The 20,028-nt window shown below is 53.1% G+C and overlaps 2 protein-coding genes across 2 annotated transcripts; one reads left to right on the top strand and one right to left on the bottom strand.

Annotated features, from left to right (window-relative positions):
* The first annotated feature begins 2,137 nt into the window (after window positions 1-2,137).
* On the top strand, window positions 2,138-6,091 carry HSPB7 (heat shock protein family B (small) member 7). Its single transcript, XM_016128425.2, has 3 exons — window positions 2,138-2,420; window positions 2,954-3,087; window positions 4,364-6,091. The coding sequence occupies exons 1-3, from the start codon at window positions 2,141-2,143 to the stop codon at window positions 4,541-4,543; spliced, it is 594 nt and encodes a 197-aa protein (XP_015983911.1). The 5' UTR covers window positions 2,138-2,140; the 3' UTR covers window positions 4,544-6,091.
* A 6,656-nt stretch (window positions 6,092-12,747) lies between these two features.
* SRARP (steroid receptor associated and regulated protein) lies at window positions 12,748-14,459 on the bottom strand. Its single transcript, XM_016128248.2, has 2 exons — window positions 14,378-14,459; window positions 12,748-13,410 (listed from the first exon to the last, which is right to left on the bottom strand). The coding sequence occupies exons 1-2, from the start codon at window positions 14,457-14,459 to the stop codon at window positions 12,983-12,985; spliced, it is 510 nt and encodes a 169-aa protein (XP_015983734.2). The 3' UTR covers window positions 12,748-12,982.
* Between the last annotated feature and the right edge of the window lie 5,569 nt (window positions 14,460-20,028).

Raw genomic sequence — 20,028 nt, 5'->3', positions numbered from 1 at the left:
GTAGGATTGAAGGCATTGGATCACCCCTAAAGCTCCTTCTATCCATGGGATCTAAAGGGAGAGACATGCCCAGAGACAGGGGAATGGCCTTGATGACCTTGCAGGGTCCTTCTGAAGCCAGTGGATGTAGCATATGTGCGGGTGAGGCCTGGGGGTGGGGGAGGGGGAGGGGAACGGTGGGCAGGGGTGGGTAATGAGATCTGACATCCAGGAGCAGTGACTCAGGCCCTCAGCACCATGACAGCGTGTCTGCATTTAGCCACTGGCTCCTACTCCCCTGGCGGGCAGCAGGCTTCTGGGCCCCCTCCCCCTCCCCCACCCTCTTCCCCTCTCACTGCAGTGCTGGGAACTTCCTGGCAGCCCCCTTGGCCAGGGCAGGTGACATGGGCCGGGCATGACTCTCCACTGGAGTGAGAGACCCTTCCTGCTCCAGTTACTGCCTTGGCCCCACTTCGTGGACCACCAGCACCAGTAATTACCCCTGTAGATGGAGCCTCCCCCCCCCAAAAAAAATGAAGCTCTGTGGGAGCCAGAGAAAAGAGAAACAGTTCCCACCTTCAGGAGCCCCCAGTCTAACGGGACACAGGTGAATCCCTGCCCTGGAGGCATTGCGGGTCTGACAGATGAGCGAGGACAGCAGAGAAATCACAGACACAGGAAGACCAGGTCACAGTGCCAGGCGCTGGGGGGGGGGGCGGGCAGAGAGAGGCGGTGCTGTGGGCATCCGGGCCACTTGTCTGGGCTGCAGCAATCAGAGAGGCCTCCACGGGGGCCGAGGCAGGGTTTGGAGAGGAAAGCAGACGCTCGCACTGCAGCCCGGGCAGCAGCGGGGTGTCCGCCCACCTAAAGGGGCCTTCCCCTAGCCTTGCCGCCTAGCCGCACCTGACCGCAGGCCCAGCTCTGCTGAGCTGTGGGCGAGCGGAGAGGGGCTTCTCGGGGTCCTCCGAGCCGGCCTGTCTCCATACACATATGTTCCGGTCAGCCGGCCCCCTGGAGGCCTTTGGATCACGTGCATCTGGGTTCGAACGCCAGCTCTGCCACTTAGACAGTGCAAGCCCACCTTCTCTGCCAGGCTCCGTTTCCCCATCTGTAAAATGGGGGTGACACCTCCTCCCAGAGCTCTGGGGACCCAATGGACCGAGCTGGAAAGCTCAGGACCAGAAGAAGCCCAGCAGGCAGCCCAGCAGTCAGAGCTGGAGTAAGCGACTTCTTCGGGAATCCTCTGCCTCGCACTGAACCCCTCCTCCTCCACGGGCCCAGGCACCTTTTCTGAACTGGACGTCAGGCAGTTGGTTCTCGAGAACATAACCTTCTAGACTTTTAAGGACATTTACCGAGTTACCTGAGTCGGGGCCCAACCCCCAGTCCCGCCTCAGGCTGGTAGCCTTGTCCTCTTGGGGCCCCAAAATGTTCCAGAGTGTGCTGTGGGAGGGAAGACGAGCGTGGAATCTGGGTCCCGGTGGGACCTGGCAGGGGGACAGGTGCACATTCTACCCCCACCCCCCACCCCCGACGCTGTCTCAGTCCTTCCTAAGAGACTCCGTGAACATTATCTGCCCTGAGGGAAGGAGCCTCTCACCCCACACAGGGTCACAGGTAGGGGGCCTCCACCCACGCCTGACCTCCTGACCTGGCATCTCCTGCGATCCCCAGATCCAGGGGTCGCGGCCCCTCTGCTTTGATCCCCCGCCACCCAGATCTTCAGGAGAGAGGGGCTGGGAAACAGAAAGCCCTGGCCGCAAGGAGCTTGTGATCTGATGGGCGAGGCACAGACCTCGAGAGCCCCAAGCTGACGGGGAGATGAAGGCACAGAAACCACCCCCACCCCCACCCCCGCCACCATCACCACACACACAGCGTCCTGGGAACGAGGGTCTGAGGGGCAAGGGAACAGCTCTGGCCCCCTCCCCACAGCCATGCCGGGGGCCCCGGGGCTGGAGCACCCGGCCTGGAATGCTGGGCCGTGAGCTCAGCCTCACGGGCCTGTGTGTGTTGGGCTGTCAGCAGGACAATCTCACTGGAGAAGATTTCCAGCCCCCTCTGGGCCACGGTGAGGCCTAAATTTAGCTGGTAGACAAGGGCCTGGCCCCGAGCCCAGCGGCAGTCGGGCCTTATAAAGCACCGGCAGTCAGGGCTCGGCATGCTCCCCCGGAGCCTGTCGCCCACACCCTCTCCTGTCCGCCCCTGCCCGCCTGGCCAGGGCCCGGCCGCCCGCCCGTGGATGAGCCACAGGACCTCCTCCACCTTCAGAGCGGAGAGAAGCTTCCATTCCTCCTCCTCGTCCTCCTCGTCCTCCTCGTCCTCCTCGGCCTCCCGCGCCCTCCCGGCCCAGGACCCGCCCATGGACAAGGCCCTGAGCATGTTTTCTGAGGATTTCAGCAGCTTCATGCGGCCCCACTCGGAGCCCCTGACCTTCCCAGGCAAGTTCTCCGGGCTCTGACGGGAGGGGAGACTCACGGGTAGGGGACACCTGCTCTGGGGCACCTCCGAGTGTGGCCGTGGCTTTGAGCTGCCAGGAACAGGTGCTGCACAGCTGTGGCCACATGTGGCCACCAGGACAGATGTGGCCGCAGAGACAGATGTGTCCGTGAGAACAGGCGGGTCTCCAAGGAGCAGGTGTGCCTCGGGGGTCAGCCATGGCGCCAGTGGCCAGGTCCTCCCTGGAGCCCTGCAGGGCTGCTTGGGGTTGAGGAGGAGGATGCAGCCCCTACTCCAGGCCTGGAGATGGTGTCGCATACACACGCACACACCTGCCCCCACTCCCCCCCGCCCCCGTACCTGGCGAGGCCCCATCCCCACCATGGAAAAGGTGGGCTGAGGGAGGGGTCGGAGCAGCAGCTGAGGGGGAGGCCAGGCCCGGGGGGCCATGCCTTTCCCCAGAAGAAGGAGCCGAAAACCTGGGTTCTGGGTGCAAGCCTGCCCGGTGCTCAGCTCACCGCAGCCCCCTCCACAGCGCGTTCTGGGGGGCCAGGCAACATCAAGACACTTGGAGACGCCTACGAGTTTGCAGTGGACGTGAGTGACTTCTCCCCCGAAGACATCATCGTCACCACATCTAACAACCACATCGAGGTTCGAGCTGAGAAGGTGAGCCAGCCCCTCCCCCTCGGCACCCAGGCTCCGCACTTACACCCTCGGCCCGCTCCTACGTTCCATCCTGGGACCCCAGACGCTGGCCAGTGTCCCCCCACCCCGACTCCAATCTCCCAGGGCAAACTGGAGACCTTGCTCCTGGAGCTGGTGAGGCTCAGGGCGCATTACTGCCGCTGTCGCCCAAAGCCGGACCCTTTCTTCAGGAGCCGGGGCAGCGGAGGGAGCCACAGGGTACGGGAGGGCACGGTGGAGGTGGAGGGATGCGGGCAGGGGCCACCTGAGGGATGAGGCGCGAGGACGCAGAAGAGACAGTGGCTGAGTGAGGACAGCTCTTCCGGCAGACGGGGGTAGGCGGGGGCTGACCTGCAGGTAAGAGTTCCCTCGCCTGACACCCTGCAAGCCCTCTGCCCTCCAGGGCCCAGAGGCCCAGACCCAGTTCAGAGGCCCCTGAATTGGGCCCAAGGCTGGGCAGAGGCCCTGCAGTTCAGGGTCGCGCACTCCAAACCCGCCACTCCCTCCACCCAAGGGGCTTCGGGCCACTGGGTCACTGAGGTCTCTGAGTCCCAGCTCCCAGGAGGCCTGCACCCTGAAGGAAGGTGTGGCTCAGCTTGAACGGGGATGCCACCCCCGGTGGGCCACAGCCACAGGTGCCCGTGAAAGGGTCTGCCCAGGGCTTCCGACAACCTGACTCATCCCTGAGCCTGGGAGGCCGGATGCCCGGGTGCCCCAGCTGGGGGAGCCAAAACCTGTGAGCACCAGGACCAGCGGGCGCACGTGCCAGCCCTGCCGCCCCGCCAGTGACTCAGCCACCCAGGCTCCTCTGGACGCTATGTGCTGGCCTAGTCATGGGGGCAGGGCCGCCAGCCCGGCCCTGACGGCAGACAACCAATGTGTCTGGGCGTCCAAGAGGGCTTGGCTCTGCCCTGGGCCACTTTCTCCTCCATGCTCAGAAGCCCCGGATTCCGCCACCAAGCCTCCTCTTTCTCTGAGTTCCACCCCCACCTTGTCAAGCCCCTTGCCCCCCATTAGGAGCCCAGGAGTTCCTTTAAGCACCTCTGCACCCGCTCCTGCACAGCCCTCGGCCTGCGGCCGCCAGTGCTCTGAGCGGCCCCTCCACTGGGCCTCCGTACCCCTCAGCGTGCGGGCCCCTCAGCATGCGTACCCCTCAGCGTGCGGGGCCCTGGCTCATCCTGGGGAGAAGGGGCTGTGGTTCGACGTGAGCGGGACGGGGGCAGGAGGCGGCCTGCCCTGACCCAGAGCCCTTCCCCAGCTGGCAGCCGACGGCACGGTCATGAACACCTTCGCTCACAAGTGCCAGCTGCCGGAGGACGTGGACCCCACGTCGGTGACCTCGGCCCTGCGGGAGGACGGCAGCCTCACCATCCGGGCTCGGCGCCACCCACACACAGAGCACGTCCAGCAGACCTTCCGGACGGAGATAAAAATCTGAGGGCCGCCCCCTTACCCCGTCTTCTCCCGACCCCCCCACCTGCTCCCCCACTAGCCTGCCAGAGTTTTCCCAAGCCCCTCATGACAGCTTCCAGGACATCTCAGCCCAGGTTCTAGCCCTGACATCCCCCAGACCCCAGGTGGGTCGTCCCCCCCAAAAAAACTGAGGCCTTCTACTCTGTCCAGAGCATGCCAGGGAACCCCTTGCCTAGCCTGTGGCCCCATATTCCAGATGTGGCCTCTTCCACTTATCTAGCAAAAAAGGGATTAGGGTGAGGGAAGGAAGACCCCACTCTGGGGAAGGGGAATTGGGACAAGCATGCTCTCTGGGCCGCTAATCTCCAGGACACACAGATGGACAGATCCTTTGATCTGTGAAGTCTCTGCAGGGCAGGGGTTGGGGAGGGAACCTGGGAACTCCTTGGCCAAGGAGGATGGGAGAGGCAGAGGGAGATTACAGGCAGAGGTGCCTACCTAAATCAAACTGCCCGGGTGCACAGGGGGGCCAGCGGGGATAGCCATGGCGGAAGCCTTCCCTCTGCTACTCTCTAAGCCCCAAACCAGCTGCCAGGCTACCTGCTCACCTGGTGCCCGATCCAGCCAGCTGTGTCAGGGCAGGGCCACATTTGGTCTGTATATAGTTGGAGTTTTTCCAATACAGCTGGGTCATGATAAACTGTGTGAAACTCCCGCCTCTGTTACCTGCTCTGTTCCCCCAGGGAAGGCCAGGCTGAGGGGTGGGGCTGATCCTCCTCCCTCCCACCCCCAGGCCTGGGCTCCAGGCGAATGTCTCCACTGAAGACAAGGTAACCCAACAGACGTGGGAGAGAGAGCATGGATGGGGCTTGGGGTCTCAAGGTTAGACCAGTGTCTTGCCAACCTGCCCTGTGGCCAGCTGCCTCCCCATCCTCCCCTTACTTAATCTACGAATCTATAGGTTTGGGGTGTGTGCACCACATGCGCACACACACACCTGTTGTCCTGTAAATACTAAGTGTTACCATTAGTTGAAGCCAGATTCAGAACATTCTAAAATCAGACTTCGATGTCCATTTTCATCAATGGGGAAACTGAGTCTCTGAGCATCTGTGTGACCAGCTTGCCCGCTGAAGGTTGGGCACGAACCCAGGAAGTCAGACGCTGCTCTCAAACCGCCCCCCACCCCTCCCTGCATCTTCCTGCTGGAGAATCCCTGAATCATAGACAGAGCCCCCAACCCAGCTGCCTCCTAGTCCCCAGGCCAGAGCAGGAAACTCCAGTCAGCCTTTATTCTGGGGAGCCCCAGGTGTCCCCAATAACCCTGGCTCAGTCTTCCACATACAAAAGCAGAGGTGGGGGGAAGGGTGGGTGGTTCGGTGCATCCTGGGGCCCCCGGAGCAAGTGGCAGAGCCAGACTCTGCTCTCGGAGCCCCTTGGGTCATTGTTCTGTAGAGTGGCCTCTCATCCCTGCCTTCTGGGGCCTTTAGGGGACAAATGGGGGCAGGGGAGAGGGCGTGGGAGGGCCCTGGCATTGTACCCTGCACACATAATAAAAGAGAATCACAGACTTCTGGAGATCACCTGCCTGAAGTTCTCAAACTTGGGGTGGGGTTAGAGGCAGCTGGGGGAACCTTCCTTGAGATTTTGGAGTAGGGGTAGTAGCTCAAGAAAAGCTCAAGACCTCACAGAAATGTGGGTGTCCTTCGGCCTCCTTTCTTGGCTCCCAGACCCATCAGGGCAAGACTCCCCAAATTATTTCCTTGAAAAACCTTTTGGTGCCTTCTCTTTCAATGGCCAGCCGGCCCCCGCCATTATGCGCTAGGCTCTGTCCCAGGGACAGGGACCTCAAAGGTGGGTCAGCAGCATTAAGTCACCGGCCTTCTTAAAACCTTCTTAAAACCACATGGGCTCTGAGAACCAGAGAGGCTGAGTAACCAGCCCAGGGTCACACAGCCCCTGGGGCAGAGCAGGGCTGGAAACTGGTTGGGGTGTTGGCTAGAGTCTGGGTTCTCTCTGGAGGGAACCCCCCCAATACCGCACACCCCATCAGGCGCTACAGAAGTTGGAGTGCCAGGCACTGGCCAGTGCGAGCAGGGGAGGGAGAGGAGGCGCGGTATTTCCAGCCTCCGTGACTCACTGATTCCACTGGGCTATTTGCAGCCCCAGCACTCATCGCCGCGGGTCTGGGGGGAGGAACTAGACCAGCTTCCCCACCTCCCCCGACCCCCGCTTGGGGGTCGAGCTCACCTTGGCCTTCTGACCCCAGCAACGCCTCACTTGGGCGCGGCTGGGGGTGGGGAGCTAGACAACCGGGCTGGGAAAGGAGCCAGCTCCCCACGTGGCCAATGGGGCCACCTCTTTCCCACCCCGACTCCACCCCCAGGCCCCAGCTACCCGCTCCCCAGTCCGCGGTTTAGGGGATGAGGGTTTCGCAGGCAGCGAGCAGCAGCCGGGGACTGGGCACGTCCGCAGTGAGGGAGCCCTCCAGCCAAGGTGACCCTGCGGACGAGGAGGGCAGGGCGCTGGGGACGGCGGGCGGGCGGGCTCTCGTCCGCTCCGCCCCCCAGGCGCCTGGGCCGGCAGCAGCGCTTTGTCTCCTAGGGCCCCCCACCCTCTCCAGGCTAAACATAGGCCTGGCTGCTGGCCCTGCGCCCCGCCCCCGCCCCCTGAGAAGAATAATTATAGCAGCCCCATTCATTGAGAGCCTAGAGGGTGCCAAGCACACTGCTCATCCCCACAACGATCCAGCAAGATGGGTACCAAGAAGGACAGGGAAGTTCAGAGAGGTCAAACAACAGGCCCAAGGTCACCCAGCTTGGAAGTGGCATGGCTTTGGAATCCTTGGCGGTGACTCTGGAAAGCCCCCTGCAGGTCAGCTCTGATCAACATCCCCCACCCCGGGGGTACTAGGAGGCAGCTCCCCCTCGATTCCATCCTGGCATCCTGTACAACGAAGGGGACTCCTGTACCTCACAGCTTTTGGAGCGGGCCTGAGCAGGAGGCAGAGGAGGTTGAAAAGATACCACCCTCGAGAGCTAGAGAGCTGTGAGAAGGTCCAGGTCGGGTGGTGCCTAAGACCCTGAGTGGTGCAAAGGACCTAGAGGGTTCCCTCGCTTTTAAAGACCTAGCCCAGGCCAAAAGCCTCCTCCTCCAGAAAGCCCTCCAGAGCTACCGGCTCAGAGTCAGACAGAGCCCGAAGAACCTTAGGCTCACCACCTTGTCTTGGACAGAAACTCAAACTCAGATGAAAAGAGCACATGTATGGGGGGAAGGAAGACCTTGGGGCCCTACCCACTTGGTCGGCCAGTTCTATCCTCTTAGGGAGTCACTCCGAACTCCTTACAGTATGACGGTATGACGTGGAAACTGAGGCCCAGGGAGAGGTAGGGCCCAGGGTCACACAGCAAGTCAGTGGCAGAGATGGAATGAAGACCCAGAACTCCCAAAGGTCAGGCCAGGGCTTCTCTACTAGACCAACTCCCCAGTCCCTATGGCCACCCTTCCCAGGCCTAGAGGTAACCCCCGCCTCGACATTGTATCCCCCACTCCCACATCTCCCCTCTCCCTCCATCTGCTCCCTACCTGCCGTAGATCCCAGTCCTGCAATAGCAGAAGAATAAGGCCTTATTCTGCCCCCTTGCTCGCAAGTGTTGCATGGGAAAGGAGCTAAGCAAATGTTTGTAGGATTGTTTAAAAAAGCTAACAAGCTTCAATAAGGAGTGGAAGGTAATGCGCAGACTCTGGAGCCAGAAGCGTGGGCTCTGCTGCTGCCGAGCTGTGTGATCTTGAGCAAATAACTCAGCCTCTTTATGCTTCGGTTGCTCCACCTGTAAAATAGTTCCAACAGGATCTACCCGCTGGAATTGTTTTGTAATGCATGTAAAAGGCTTGGCACTTGGTAGTGACGCAGCTCACATGTGCCATGCATTGAACTGCCCAGTAGGGCTCAGCTCATTTCATATAGATTTGGATCCTGATGTCCCCAGCTACACCCATGCTCTCCCTGGCACCATCAAGCCCAAGTCGTGGCTGAAGGGACAGAGGAACTGCCTTGGTGCCTGGGGACTTCTTTCCAGGAAAAACAGGTGAGGACGTTTCTGGGAAGAGCCTGTCTGGGCCCCAGGGGTGGAGGTGGGAGAGGGAAGCCTCTGGAAGCCTTAACTTCCCTCATCTATAAACAAAGAGCAGGCACCATCCTCCCAGGGCTGCTGTGAGCATGTTTTAGTATGAGCTCAATAAATGCTAAGCTTTTGTTAAAACTGTTGTGGTTGTTTTCTGAACAAGGAAAAGTAAGGTTCCGCTCACCTTGGCTCTGCCCTCAAACAAGAGAGGGTCCTGAGGCGCTGGGTGACTCGGGTGACTCGACCTTGCTGGAGGGGTGCCCAAGGCAGGGGCCTCTGGGCAGGGCAAGGTGTTGTTTATAGTCAGCACAGCTGGCTTGGGGCTCGCTGGGAGCAGCCAGCCAGGCCAGTCCCAAGCTCTGGGACCTTCGGGACCTGGACACAGGGACACTCTTCCAGGGAAGTCTGGGGGCTACGAGACTGGGTGGGGGCCCTCTGGATGCCTCCCTGCAGGTCAGAGCACAAAGCAGGGCCTCGGGCCCAGGGGACCCGGAGAGGAGAGTGCAGGACAGTAAATCTGCCCCTTTCTTCTTTCCTTTCTTCCTCCCCTCCTTCTCACAGGATTCTTGACTATTTACTGTGTACTGGGCACTTTAAGGCACTGGCAACTGCTAACTTAAAAATAAAAAGATTCTGCATTGCAATTAAAATGGCCTTGCTGTCAGTTGCTACAGACTTAGATTATTAGGGCACCTTAGACTTCTCATCTTTCATAGGTTGTCAGTAGGCAGTATTTATCATATAACTAACTTTTGGGGCATTGGAACCTATCTGAATGAAGAATTATTTTGTCTTATATTTGTCTTTTTACTGATTAAAATAAAGAATCCTGTCTTAAAAAATAAAATAAAAAGATTTTTCAAAGAGAGAGGGAACAGGCATTTATTCGAGATCAGCAGAGTTAGCTGTTTGAGAAGCACCGATTCAGGCAGAAGTCCCAATAATATTCTGATTAAGAACAAAGGCAAAGAGGTATTTATGAGAAAGGAAAGGGGAGCATTTACATCAGTAGAAGGAAGGCATATCTATTGGTGCGGATAACCTAACAGAGTGACGTTTATTCTAAAGAATGTTTTAATGTTTAGTTCGGTAGCCATCAGTCTGGTGGTTATAACGTCTGCTTTATAGTTGTCTTTGCAAACGGTTCTCTGGGGCATAAGGATGCTTTAGGCCCAAGCCAAAGGTTATTTTGCCCTGTCGTCCAAAGGTTTGAGGTGTAAGATGTGCGAGGCAGTTCCTCTATCACGGCAGCTTTGCCTCTATTTTTAAGTGGCTTTCTTCTTATTATTATTATTTTTATATTTATTTATTTATTTTTCGACAGGACACATACCTGAATTAAGCATGGCTGCCAACCTAGGAACACATTCACTTAACCTCAAATCACCACTGGCTTAATAGTCTTTCATTTATTGATTGATTTGTTCCCTCAGCTGTAAGTCCCTACGGCGTGGTAGGTAGATAAAGCTCTGAGATCACACCACTTCCATTTAAAGCCTGGCGCTGCCACTTACTAGCTGCACGACCTTGGGCCAGTCGCTTAACCTCCCAGAGCCTCAGTTTCCTCCTCTGTAAAATGGGATAACATCTCACGGGATAGTGGTGAAGGGACTAACTGAGCCATTCTCCTCTCCCTGTGTGCCTCATCTCAGTGACGGCCCCGCTCATCTGTTCGGTCCCTCAGACGCTCCTCCATGCTGCCAGGCCCTAGGCTGGGTCCTTGGAAAATATGTATTTTTCCTTCATTTACTCATTCAACAAACGTGCACAGAGCACCTGCGGCATAGAGCAGGGTTACGATGCCGTGACCATGGGTGCATAGTCACATCGTCCGGGATTTGGATTTAGGCTCTGTCTCTTCCTGGTTGGTGACCTCAGGCAATCACTTCGTTTCTCTATGCCTCAGTTTCCTCATCTGTAAAATGGCAATAAAAATCAGACCACCTCACGTGTCTGGTATGAGAGGAAGCGAGGCAGCATGTGGTGCATATAAACATGTCAACAATCATTATTCCGGATGAGAGGGGTGTTGGTTACATTGAAAGTCTGGCTTCTGAAAACCTGGACCCCACTGGGTCGCTGGCCCCAGGTGTCCATGCCCAGCCGGTTCCCGCCCTCCCCACCCAGGTGGGAGCTGAGTGCACTCCAGTCTGAGGATAGGGCGACACCTGCTGGTACAAAGCTAGATCTGCAGCCACAGACCTCACCCTTCTAGTCCAGTGAGTCTTTCTTACTCCAAAAAGTGAGAGGAACGGGGGCGAATGTCATCCAGATTATTCTATCACCATCTTTCTAGTTCAAACCATCACCCCTCTTTTCCTGGACTAAGGTGTGGCCTCCTAAGCTTCTGATCCCAGCACAAGATCTAGAGGAAACTTCTGAAACGCTAGGTCTGGTCATGTCACTCTCTGCTCACAATTTCCAACGGCGCCCGTTTCAGAATAAAATCTAAAGATCTTTCATCAATAAACTAACATGAACTATCATTAAACATATTTATTAAAAAAAATAAAAAGCGAAAACCTCGTCACGGTCTGCAAGGCCTCACGTGATGTAGTCCCTGTCACCTCTCTGGCCTCTGTTTCGTGTGTGTGCATTGCTAGGGAGTAAGCACTTTCACGACGGGGCCTCATCTGTCTTATCGCTGCTCCATCCCAGGGTCTAGCTCAGAGCTTGGCACACAATGGGTGCCCAATAAACACTTGGCGAATGAATGAATGAATGAATGAATGAATACTCCAGCCAGACGGAATGACTCCGTTCCTTCCTCCTGGAACACTCCCCATCCCTGTCCCCTTGCCTTTGTATGACTTACTCACTAGCCAGCTCTTTATTTTTTCTCTCGTCTCAGATCTTAGTTTAGACATCACCGCCTGCAGAAAGTCTTCCCTGATCTCCTCTCCCAGAGTGGGTTAGGCACCCTCCTCCAGCCGCCATGGCATTCTACGTGCCCTGACTGCTACACTTATCGGAAGCTACGACAATCGATAACCACCTCCTTTCTGGCCTCCCCCATCAGGCTGTGAGCTCGAGGACAGGGTCACGTTTGTTCTCTGGATCCTCTCTGCCCAGAAGAGACCTTGCCTGGACGAGAGGCCATTGGCCCTGTGGTCAAGAGCAAGAACTTGAGCACCAGGTGTGGCTGGGTTCTAATCACACCTGTACCAGTCCACGGGGACTTGAGCATGTCCCTCAACCTCTCTGTGCCTCAGTTCCTCAATCTGAGAAATGGGTGCAAAAATAGTGTTTTCCGTACTGGCACAGAGCATATGGTCAATACACGTGAGCTACCAAGTCTGTAGGAACTTGGTAAAGCCAGTCATTGCATAAGTGAACGTTCAGCAATTGTAATCTGAGAGCCTTGAGATGCTTCCTCAGATGGGTTGATTTGGCGTTTCATACAGTACTGTGCGTATCTTAGACCTACACACACCAGTGACCCCACTTCCTCCTGGAGAACGTGACTACCTCATAAAGAAAGGATCGACCCCTCCCCCACCTTTTTTGTTTGTAGCTCTAGGGGTCAGCATGAGCCTGGTATGCAGTAGATGCTCAATAAATATCTCATGTTATTTGTTCGAACATGATACTCCATTCCCCTTCTCTGGTTCCCTTTATATACGGTCTCAGATTGCCAGGTCCCATGGGGTCCTTAAATGTCCCCGTTCTGTGTTCCATGCCGCCCAATGACCTCCACACTTGTATGTGAGCTGAGGTGACAGCAGCCAGGGTACTGCCTGTCTTGGCAGGGCATCCTGACCCCACTCTGGTCTGCCATGGGAGAAGGTGCCAGGCAGGGGGAGGGTGGTTCTCAGTGCCGGCTCCTTCTCGTTTTTTAGATCAGAAAAGCTCTTCGCCCCAGTCACTTCCCATCCCAGCACCCTGTTTCAGTTTCTACACAGTGCTCGTTTTGTCGATGTTCGAAATCATCTTTATTTATTTGGTCGTTTAACCCTTTTCCCCTCCCCTCTCCCCCTACCCACCCCTACTCCAAGAAAGCTGTGGCTTCTTCCCTGGCATTTTGCAGAGTGTGGAATGTAGAAGATGCTCCATGAGAATTTGCTGTATGAATGAATTAGGATCTTTCCACGTGGCTGTACTTTATTCTGCTTCTGCTGAAAGGTTAGCAAAGGTAGGGAGGAAGGAGGAAGTAAGGTGCTCTTGAGTGCACACTCGGCAGCTTCGGATGTCCTTTAGTGGGTCTAATGCTCCTTCCTCCTCGGCTAGGGCATGAAAGACTCCTGCGGGCTGTGGAAGAGGGAGCGGGCTCTGGGAATTGCAACCCTTGGGCACTCGAGCCTGGCATGCCAATCCGCTGCTCATGGGGTCAGGCTCTTCAGTTAATCTGCCTGCCCGCAGACACAGGAGGAGAGGGCTTTGAGAGAGCCTACGACTGTTTCCCAAGCTGAAGACCTTGAGGGCCCCGTCTTCAAGGGACTCCCCTTGGCTTCAGGAGCCTCCTGTGAGCAGAGTGTCCTGCTTGAGGAAGGACCTAGGGCCACAGTCCCTCGGCAGGGTGGCAGGGTACCCCCAGCCTGGGCAAAGTGTTCCCCACCCAGGGAGGTCTCCTGAGTCAGATGGGGCTGGCTTTCTCCACAGAACAAGATATAGGTCTTCATTAGAGGGGTGACAGGTCCTAGATTGGGACTCAGGGCTCTGGGTGGCCCTGGGGGTGCTGCCAGGGAGAGCTGTTTCCCGCGGGTACAGTCAATAATGAAAGTTAGGTGAGCTGTGGGGACAGCCTTCTGATGGTGGGCCGGCTTCGCACCTGGAAGGAAAGGACCAAAGGTTTGTGTTAGCATGACGCGGGATGCTCCTGCGTTAACTCATCTGTTGGTTCACTCACTCCACGAGGGTTTCACTGTGGTTTGGGTGACACATGAGGACGGAAAGACGGTGGGGTCTGAGAGCGTGGGATTCAGCACCAGAGACCTGACTCTAAATCCTGCCTCCCCCTCCCCATCAGCCGCCTGCCTTCCAGGAGCACAGACCACCGCCTCAGAGCCTCTCAGCTCCCCTGGGCTCGGGGACAGCCTGGGCATCTTGTCAACATGCAGGTTCTGGTACAGTGGCTCTGGGGTGGGGCCTGAGGTTCTGTATTCCTAACGAGCTCCCGGGGGATGCCAGGGCTGCTGGTCCAGGGGCTACACAGTGAGTAGTGAGGTCGCGAAGAAGAGGAAGAGCCCCCGCCACCTTGTACAGATGAGGAAACCGAGACTAAGCCTGAGCAGATGTTGGAGGTCCCCGGGCAGCACTGTGTTGCTCCTCTCTCTCCACGTGACATCAGAGCCTCAGAGGACAACATCGGTGCCCCCGGTGCGACTGCCCTGGGAATCCCTGTTCTGTCCTCCCTACCCCACTGAGGGCCCAGCACAGGGAGAAGCAGCCACACACCGATCAATCGATTTATCAGTTAAGCAGGTACCAGAGCGGGTCTCTCTGAATCTAAAGCCTGTGCCCTTAAATAAGAAAGGTTGCAAGTTATCCCAATAATAAACACATTCATGCCCTTAGCTACATGCTCTTCACCATGACACAGGCCCAGGAGGAAGCTTATTATGTTTTGTTAGGTTGGTTAACGCAAGAAATAAAAGTGAAGGCCCGGCCTGAGAATCCTGGCAGCCCCACAGAAGACAGCTGCCCCGTGCCCCGCGCCGCCCCAGCGCCCCCAGCGCCCCCAGCGCCCCCTCGGCCTGTCTTTCTCCAGGACGGAGGCACCCTCTGCCACCTCTTACCTGAACTGATCTCTCGGTCTGCGTCAAGGCCCATGATGTTCAGGCCAGCCGTCTGGTCTCTGGGGTCTTCCGAGGGGGCCATGGCAGCGGCCACAGCTCCTTTGCAGTCTTCCACAGCTTCTTCCAGGATATAGTTCCCCACCCAGGGACCGGGCCTTTCATACTTACAGGGCCCGGATCCGGATCCTCCGAGTGAATTCCACAGGAACTGGCCTCGGGGCAGTTAGGGGATTACTTTGATCCACAGGGTTATGTCAACAAGACTGTCGTTGGATCTTTGGGAGGCTGCCCTTTTTACCAAACAGTGTTTCTTCCAACTTCAGCTGCTTCCCCACTTGGGGCAGGACTCGGAACCTTCTCATCTGGACCTCAGTTTCCCAAATCTCAGTCATTGGCTGCATTACCAGCTGTGTTTTATTATGTTTTCTTTCTTTCTTTTTTTTTTTCCCCCTTACCTAAGAATTATATGGAATACTACTTACTTAACATGCCATTTGTTTTAGTCTGTCTGGGGGACCCAAACGACACTTATTTCTCACAGCTCTGGATGCTGGGAAGTCCGAGATCAAGGCCTCTGTGGGTTTGGTTTTTGGTGAGGACCTGTGTATTGGCTCATAGACAGCTTGCGTCCTTACCTGGCAGAAGGGACAAGGGAGCTCTTTTTTAAGAGCTCCACCCTCATGACCTAATCACCTCCCAAAGGCCCCCACCTCAATACCATCACACGAGGGGGTCAGGTTTTGAAATATTGAATTTTAGGAGGACACAATCAGTCTTAGCATCCTTTAAGTCAAATCAACCGTTTTTACTGAATAAGAAAAATATTTTGAAAAGAAGATTGGTATTGTTTCATTAAACGGAAATAGTATTACTGTAATTAAGAAGTAACTATGTACAGTAGAAGAATAATGCTCACCCCAAGACGTCTATGCCCTAACCCCCAGAACCTGTGTATGTTCCTTACATAGCTCCAGGCACCGGTGCTCCTATGAGGATCTAACGCCTGATGATCTGAGGTGGAGCTGAGGCGGTGATGCTAGCGCTGAGGAGCGGCTGCAAATACCGATGAAGCTTCTCTCCCTTGCCTGCCACTCACCTCCCGCTGTGTGGCCCAGTTCCTAACAGGCCATGGACTGGTACTGGTCTGTGGCCCAGGGGTTATGGACCCCTGGCAAAAGGGACTTTGCAGGCATGATTAAGGGTATTCTGGTTCTGACACCAATTCTGATGTGTGTCTTTTTTCCCCAAGTGACTAAGCAATTAACTCAGTTCTGACGCTATTTACCACAGGTTAAGGGCTCAGTCCTATAAGACTGCCGCCCTCCCACCCCCTTCAGATGTCAATCTCAAGTCCAGGTTCTCCTTGTGCTTCTGATATACAGATTGGAGGTTCCCACAACCCCCTCCTTCAGTTGATTAATTTGCTAGGGCAGCTCACAGAACTCAGAAACATTTTACATCTTAGATTACCAGTTTATTTTTAAAGGTGAAGAATGAGTGAAGAAAGCAAGATGAAATCAGCATAGCTGAACTAACTTAAAATGGAGTCTGTACAGTCAAGTTGACAAAACTGGTTCAGACCAGATGGGCTGAATCATGAGGAATAGATTTGATTTTACGTTAGCCTAAAGACTTAAACTTTATATATAAATAAATAAATTCCTTTGAGCTAAGCTGATGACATACGCCGGGGAGCAAGATCTCAAATGCTCCTGAGGATTTAAACTTTTGAACTTTTAAAAAAATTTTTTTCAATTACAACTCAGTCAATATTATTTTATATTAGTTTCCTGTGTAAAGCACAGTGGTTAGATATTTATATAATTTAAAAAGTGATTCTCCCTGATCGGTCTAGTAACTACTTGGTACTATACATAGTTATTACAATGTTATTGACCATATTCCCTATGCTGTATTTTACAACACTGTGACTACTTTGTAACTACTAATTTGCACTTCTTAATCCCTTCACCTTTTTCATCCAGCTCCCCAAACCCCCTCCCATATGGCAACCATCAGTTTGTTCTCTGTATCTATGAGTCTCTTCCTGTGTTTTTTTTTTTAATTTATTTTCTTTAGATTCTACATATAAGTGAGATCATATGGTATTTGTCTTTCCCTGTCTGACTTTTTTCACTCTAGAGGATAGCATAATACCCTCTGGATTTATCCATATTGTCACATAAACTATTTTTTTAAATGCCAATTTACTTATTTTTCATACTATATATACATATATTTTTAAAATTCTTTTTTATTTTCCCCCTCCCTTCTGGTAACCTGTCACATGAACTTTTTGAACTTTTCAGTTATGCATCAATGCCTGGGGAGATATATAAATCCTGTAGATAACCCTCTGAAGAATTTAGGGAAGAATGTTCACCTGTCCACACCACTGGACATCCATGTTGATGTAAGAAACGTCCAAACCTGTAGAGAATTTTTATGAATTTATTTGAGCCAAACTGACAGCATAAGCCGTGAAGCAAGATCTCAAATGCTCCATGGAATGACAGTTCTGCAGCTTCTTTCACGCATTTGATGAAGGGAACTCGGGAAGAGTGCATGAAGGTGTGAGAGCAAGGCAAGTTACTGGAGAGTTAACAAGATTATGTGCTCTCCTGAGGCTGTTTACCACTTATTTCAAAGACCTGTTAACCTCGATGCACAGAAACAATGGATAGGACTTGCTTAAGGCAAAGATAAACCTTTTATTGAAAAGTTATATGCCTGGGGTGTGACTATCTACCCTGACCTGCCCAGTTAGGAATTTATAATCAGATCAACCTATAAGGTTAATTCACATAGAACCCCTTTTTTCATTCTCATACATTATCCAGACCACCGGACATCTCGATTACCATCTCAGACCAATCCAGAAGCTAAGAATACAGGACTGATTCTTCTCAAGGATGTACTTTTTACTATAAGAACGCTCAGCTTTTCTTTCTTCTTCAGAACTCTCTGGATGTTGCCTAGTCGTGTTTCTGATTTGCAAATCCCTTAAATAAATCTTTGTCATTTATTTCTAGTTAAGCCTCTTGATTCAGTTTAACAAAGGATACAACTCAGGTACGATCAGATGGAAGAGATGCATAGGGCAAGCCAGGTACGCGGAAAGGGACAAGGAGCTTCCATGCTCTCTGAACGCCTCTCTCTCCCAATCTGCACGCGTTCACCAATCCAGAAGCTCTCAGAACCCTGTTCTTTTGGGTTTTCATGAAGGCTTCATAACAGAGGCATGATTGATTAAATTATTGCCCTTTGTGATTAAACTCAATTTCCACCCCTTCTCTTCTCTGGAGTTTGGCTGGTGGGTGGGACTGCAAGTTTCAACTCTAGAATCACTAGGTTGGGTCCCCCCCCCCCCATTCTCAGGTGACCTAGGGGCAGTCCAAAAGTCACCTCATTAACATAACAGAAGAGACCTGTCTGGTTCTCCTCACTTGGAGAGTCTAAGGGTGCTAGGAGCTCTGTGCTGGGAACCAGGACTAAGACCAAATATGTATATTTACATGTTTTATAATATCACCATATCATAAGAATGGACTTTGAGATGGGGAGATAATCCTGGATTATCTGAGTGAGCACAAACTAATCGTACTAGTCCTTAAAATAGGAGAACACTTCCTGGATGGGTTAGAAAGAGATATGACGATGGAAAAAGGCCAGAGACAGATGATGTGAGAAAGACTCAACCTTCCATTGATGGTGTTAAAAGATAAACTGAGGCATATAAAAAATTTTTAAGAGTCTATTTGAGCAAAAATCCATTTGAATTAGGCAGCATCCAATCTAGCAGGTAGAAAGGAGTTCTGAAGAGCTGTACAAAATAAAAGACTTATCAGCAAAAGGGAGCAGGAACAAGGAAGTTATACTAGGCAAAAAAGCAAGTTGGTTATTGCAAGGTTCCTCCCCTTTAGGGGATGGCAGTAGTCAAACAGGGAGTTTCACTGGATTTTGGATTTGGTGAGCCTAGGAACTCAGTCATTCGCATCCACCCAAACATATCCATTTTGATTCCTAAATGCCCCTCATTCTCATTCAGTGCACCTGGGCAAGCTGTTAATACAACCCAGATTACAATTATATTACAATTCAGAGACCCACAGGGTCAGCTCTGTTCAATATTTCGCTATATAAAGCCCTGTGGCTACAAGAGATAAGACACATTTTTTTTTTTCTTTCATGGTAGTCAGGAATGGCCCTGGTTCTCTGATCCTGTCTTGAGCTGAGAATTTAAACCCCACATATTTATTTTTTGAAAGTCTTCAGTGCGATTCTAAATAGCCAGCCCATCCCCCAGCTCTTATAGTCCTTATTTCCACCGCAATGGCCAAATGCAGCAACTGCTCCATCTACCAAAGCCTTGCCTTCATTAGCCACTTTCCCCAAGGCAGTAATATTTATGGTAATAACTCATTCAACTATTTTTTCCCCTGCATGAACTAAACTAAATCTGTATCACCTTCAAATCCAACGCCCTGATTTCCACCCTTGAGGGGCAGTGTCCTACATAAATAGAAGCCTCGCTGGGCTTCCTCTTTAATTAAACTTTTATTTTGAAATAATTGTAGGTTCACGGAATTGTAAGAAACGATACAGAGCGTTTCCCCATATACTTTACCCAGTTCCCCCCAGTGATAAGTCACATCTTACAAAACTACAGCACAATATCACAACCAGGATATTTACGCTGATGAAGTCAAGACAGAACATTTCCATCACCCAAAGGATCCCTCATGCTTCTAGGCTTATTTTAAGCAGAAAGGGATCTAATGCAGAGAATTAAGTGTTTACAAAATGATTGGAGGGGGTGAAAGAACGGTCTCCAGATTGAGCCTCTAGACTGGGCTCCCAGAACACCATAGAACTCACCAATCAGGAGCTATGACTCTTGCCACAGTCAGGAAGATGGAGAAGCAAGAGGCCGCCACTGGGATTAGTGCATTCAAGAACATACCACCAAAGCAGGGCTCCATGGACCTAGATCTGGGACTAGAAGCTGGTTTCCAAGCACGAGAATGCTGAATTTGGCTGTCATCATCCCACAGATCCTTCTGAACACTCATAAAACTGGAGACTGGCCACCATGCCCTGCTGCAAAAACCCTCAACGATCTTACTTGCCAGCAGAAACGAGGCCAATGGCTACTTCCTCACTTATACCTTCTAAATCTTACGAGCTGGCAGAACCCATCCGTATCTGGGATTCTAACTGCAACTGAGTCTGGGAAATAAAATTTTAACTTTTTAGATTCCGGAAGGGTCGGGTGCTGAGTCGTGACTGACTGTATCCAACACAGATGAACACAGAGTAGATTAGTATACTTCGGAAAGCAAGAGGGTTCTTATCAGATTTACTATTGTTTTTCTGCAAAGGAAAGGGTGAAGTCTACTGCTGGTGAGTTTTTTAGTTTCTCTAGTCATTGTGAAGAGAGGACTAGTGAGTTGGCTAGACTTACATTTGTGAAAGTCCCCCTTAAGGCTAGTTGTCATGAATTTGTAGGGAAGTCTGTCTCGTTGGGTACTTTCTTCAACTGTGCTTGGCTGTTTGGGTGCAGGCAAGAGAAAAGGAGTAGATTCACCTAAGGTTGGAACTCTTACCAAATCCATGTGACAGAAAGACAAGGGCACAAAGAAGTTTCCGCT

This window comes from Rousettus aegyptiacus, unplaced genomic scaffold (assembly GCF_014176215.1).
Source record: "Rousettus aegyptiacus isolate mRouAeg1 unplaced genomic scaffold, mRouAeg1.p scaffold_m13_p_1, whole genome shotgun sequence".
NCBI classification, from domain to species: domain Eukaryota; kingdom Metazoa; phylum Chordata; class Mammalia; order Chiroptera; family Pteropodidae; genus Rousettus; species Rousettus aegyptiacus.
This window is presented reverse-complemented; position numbering and strand designations above follow the sequence as displayed.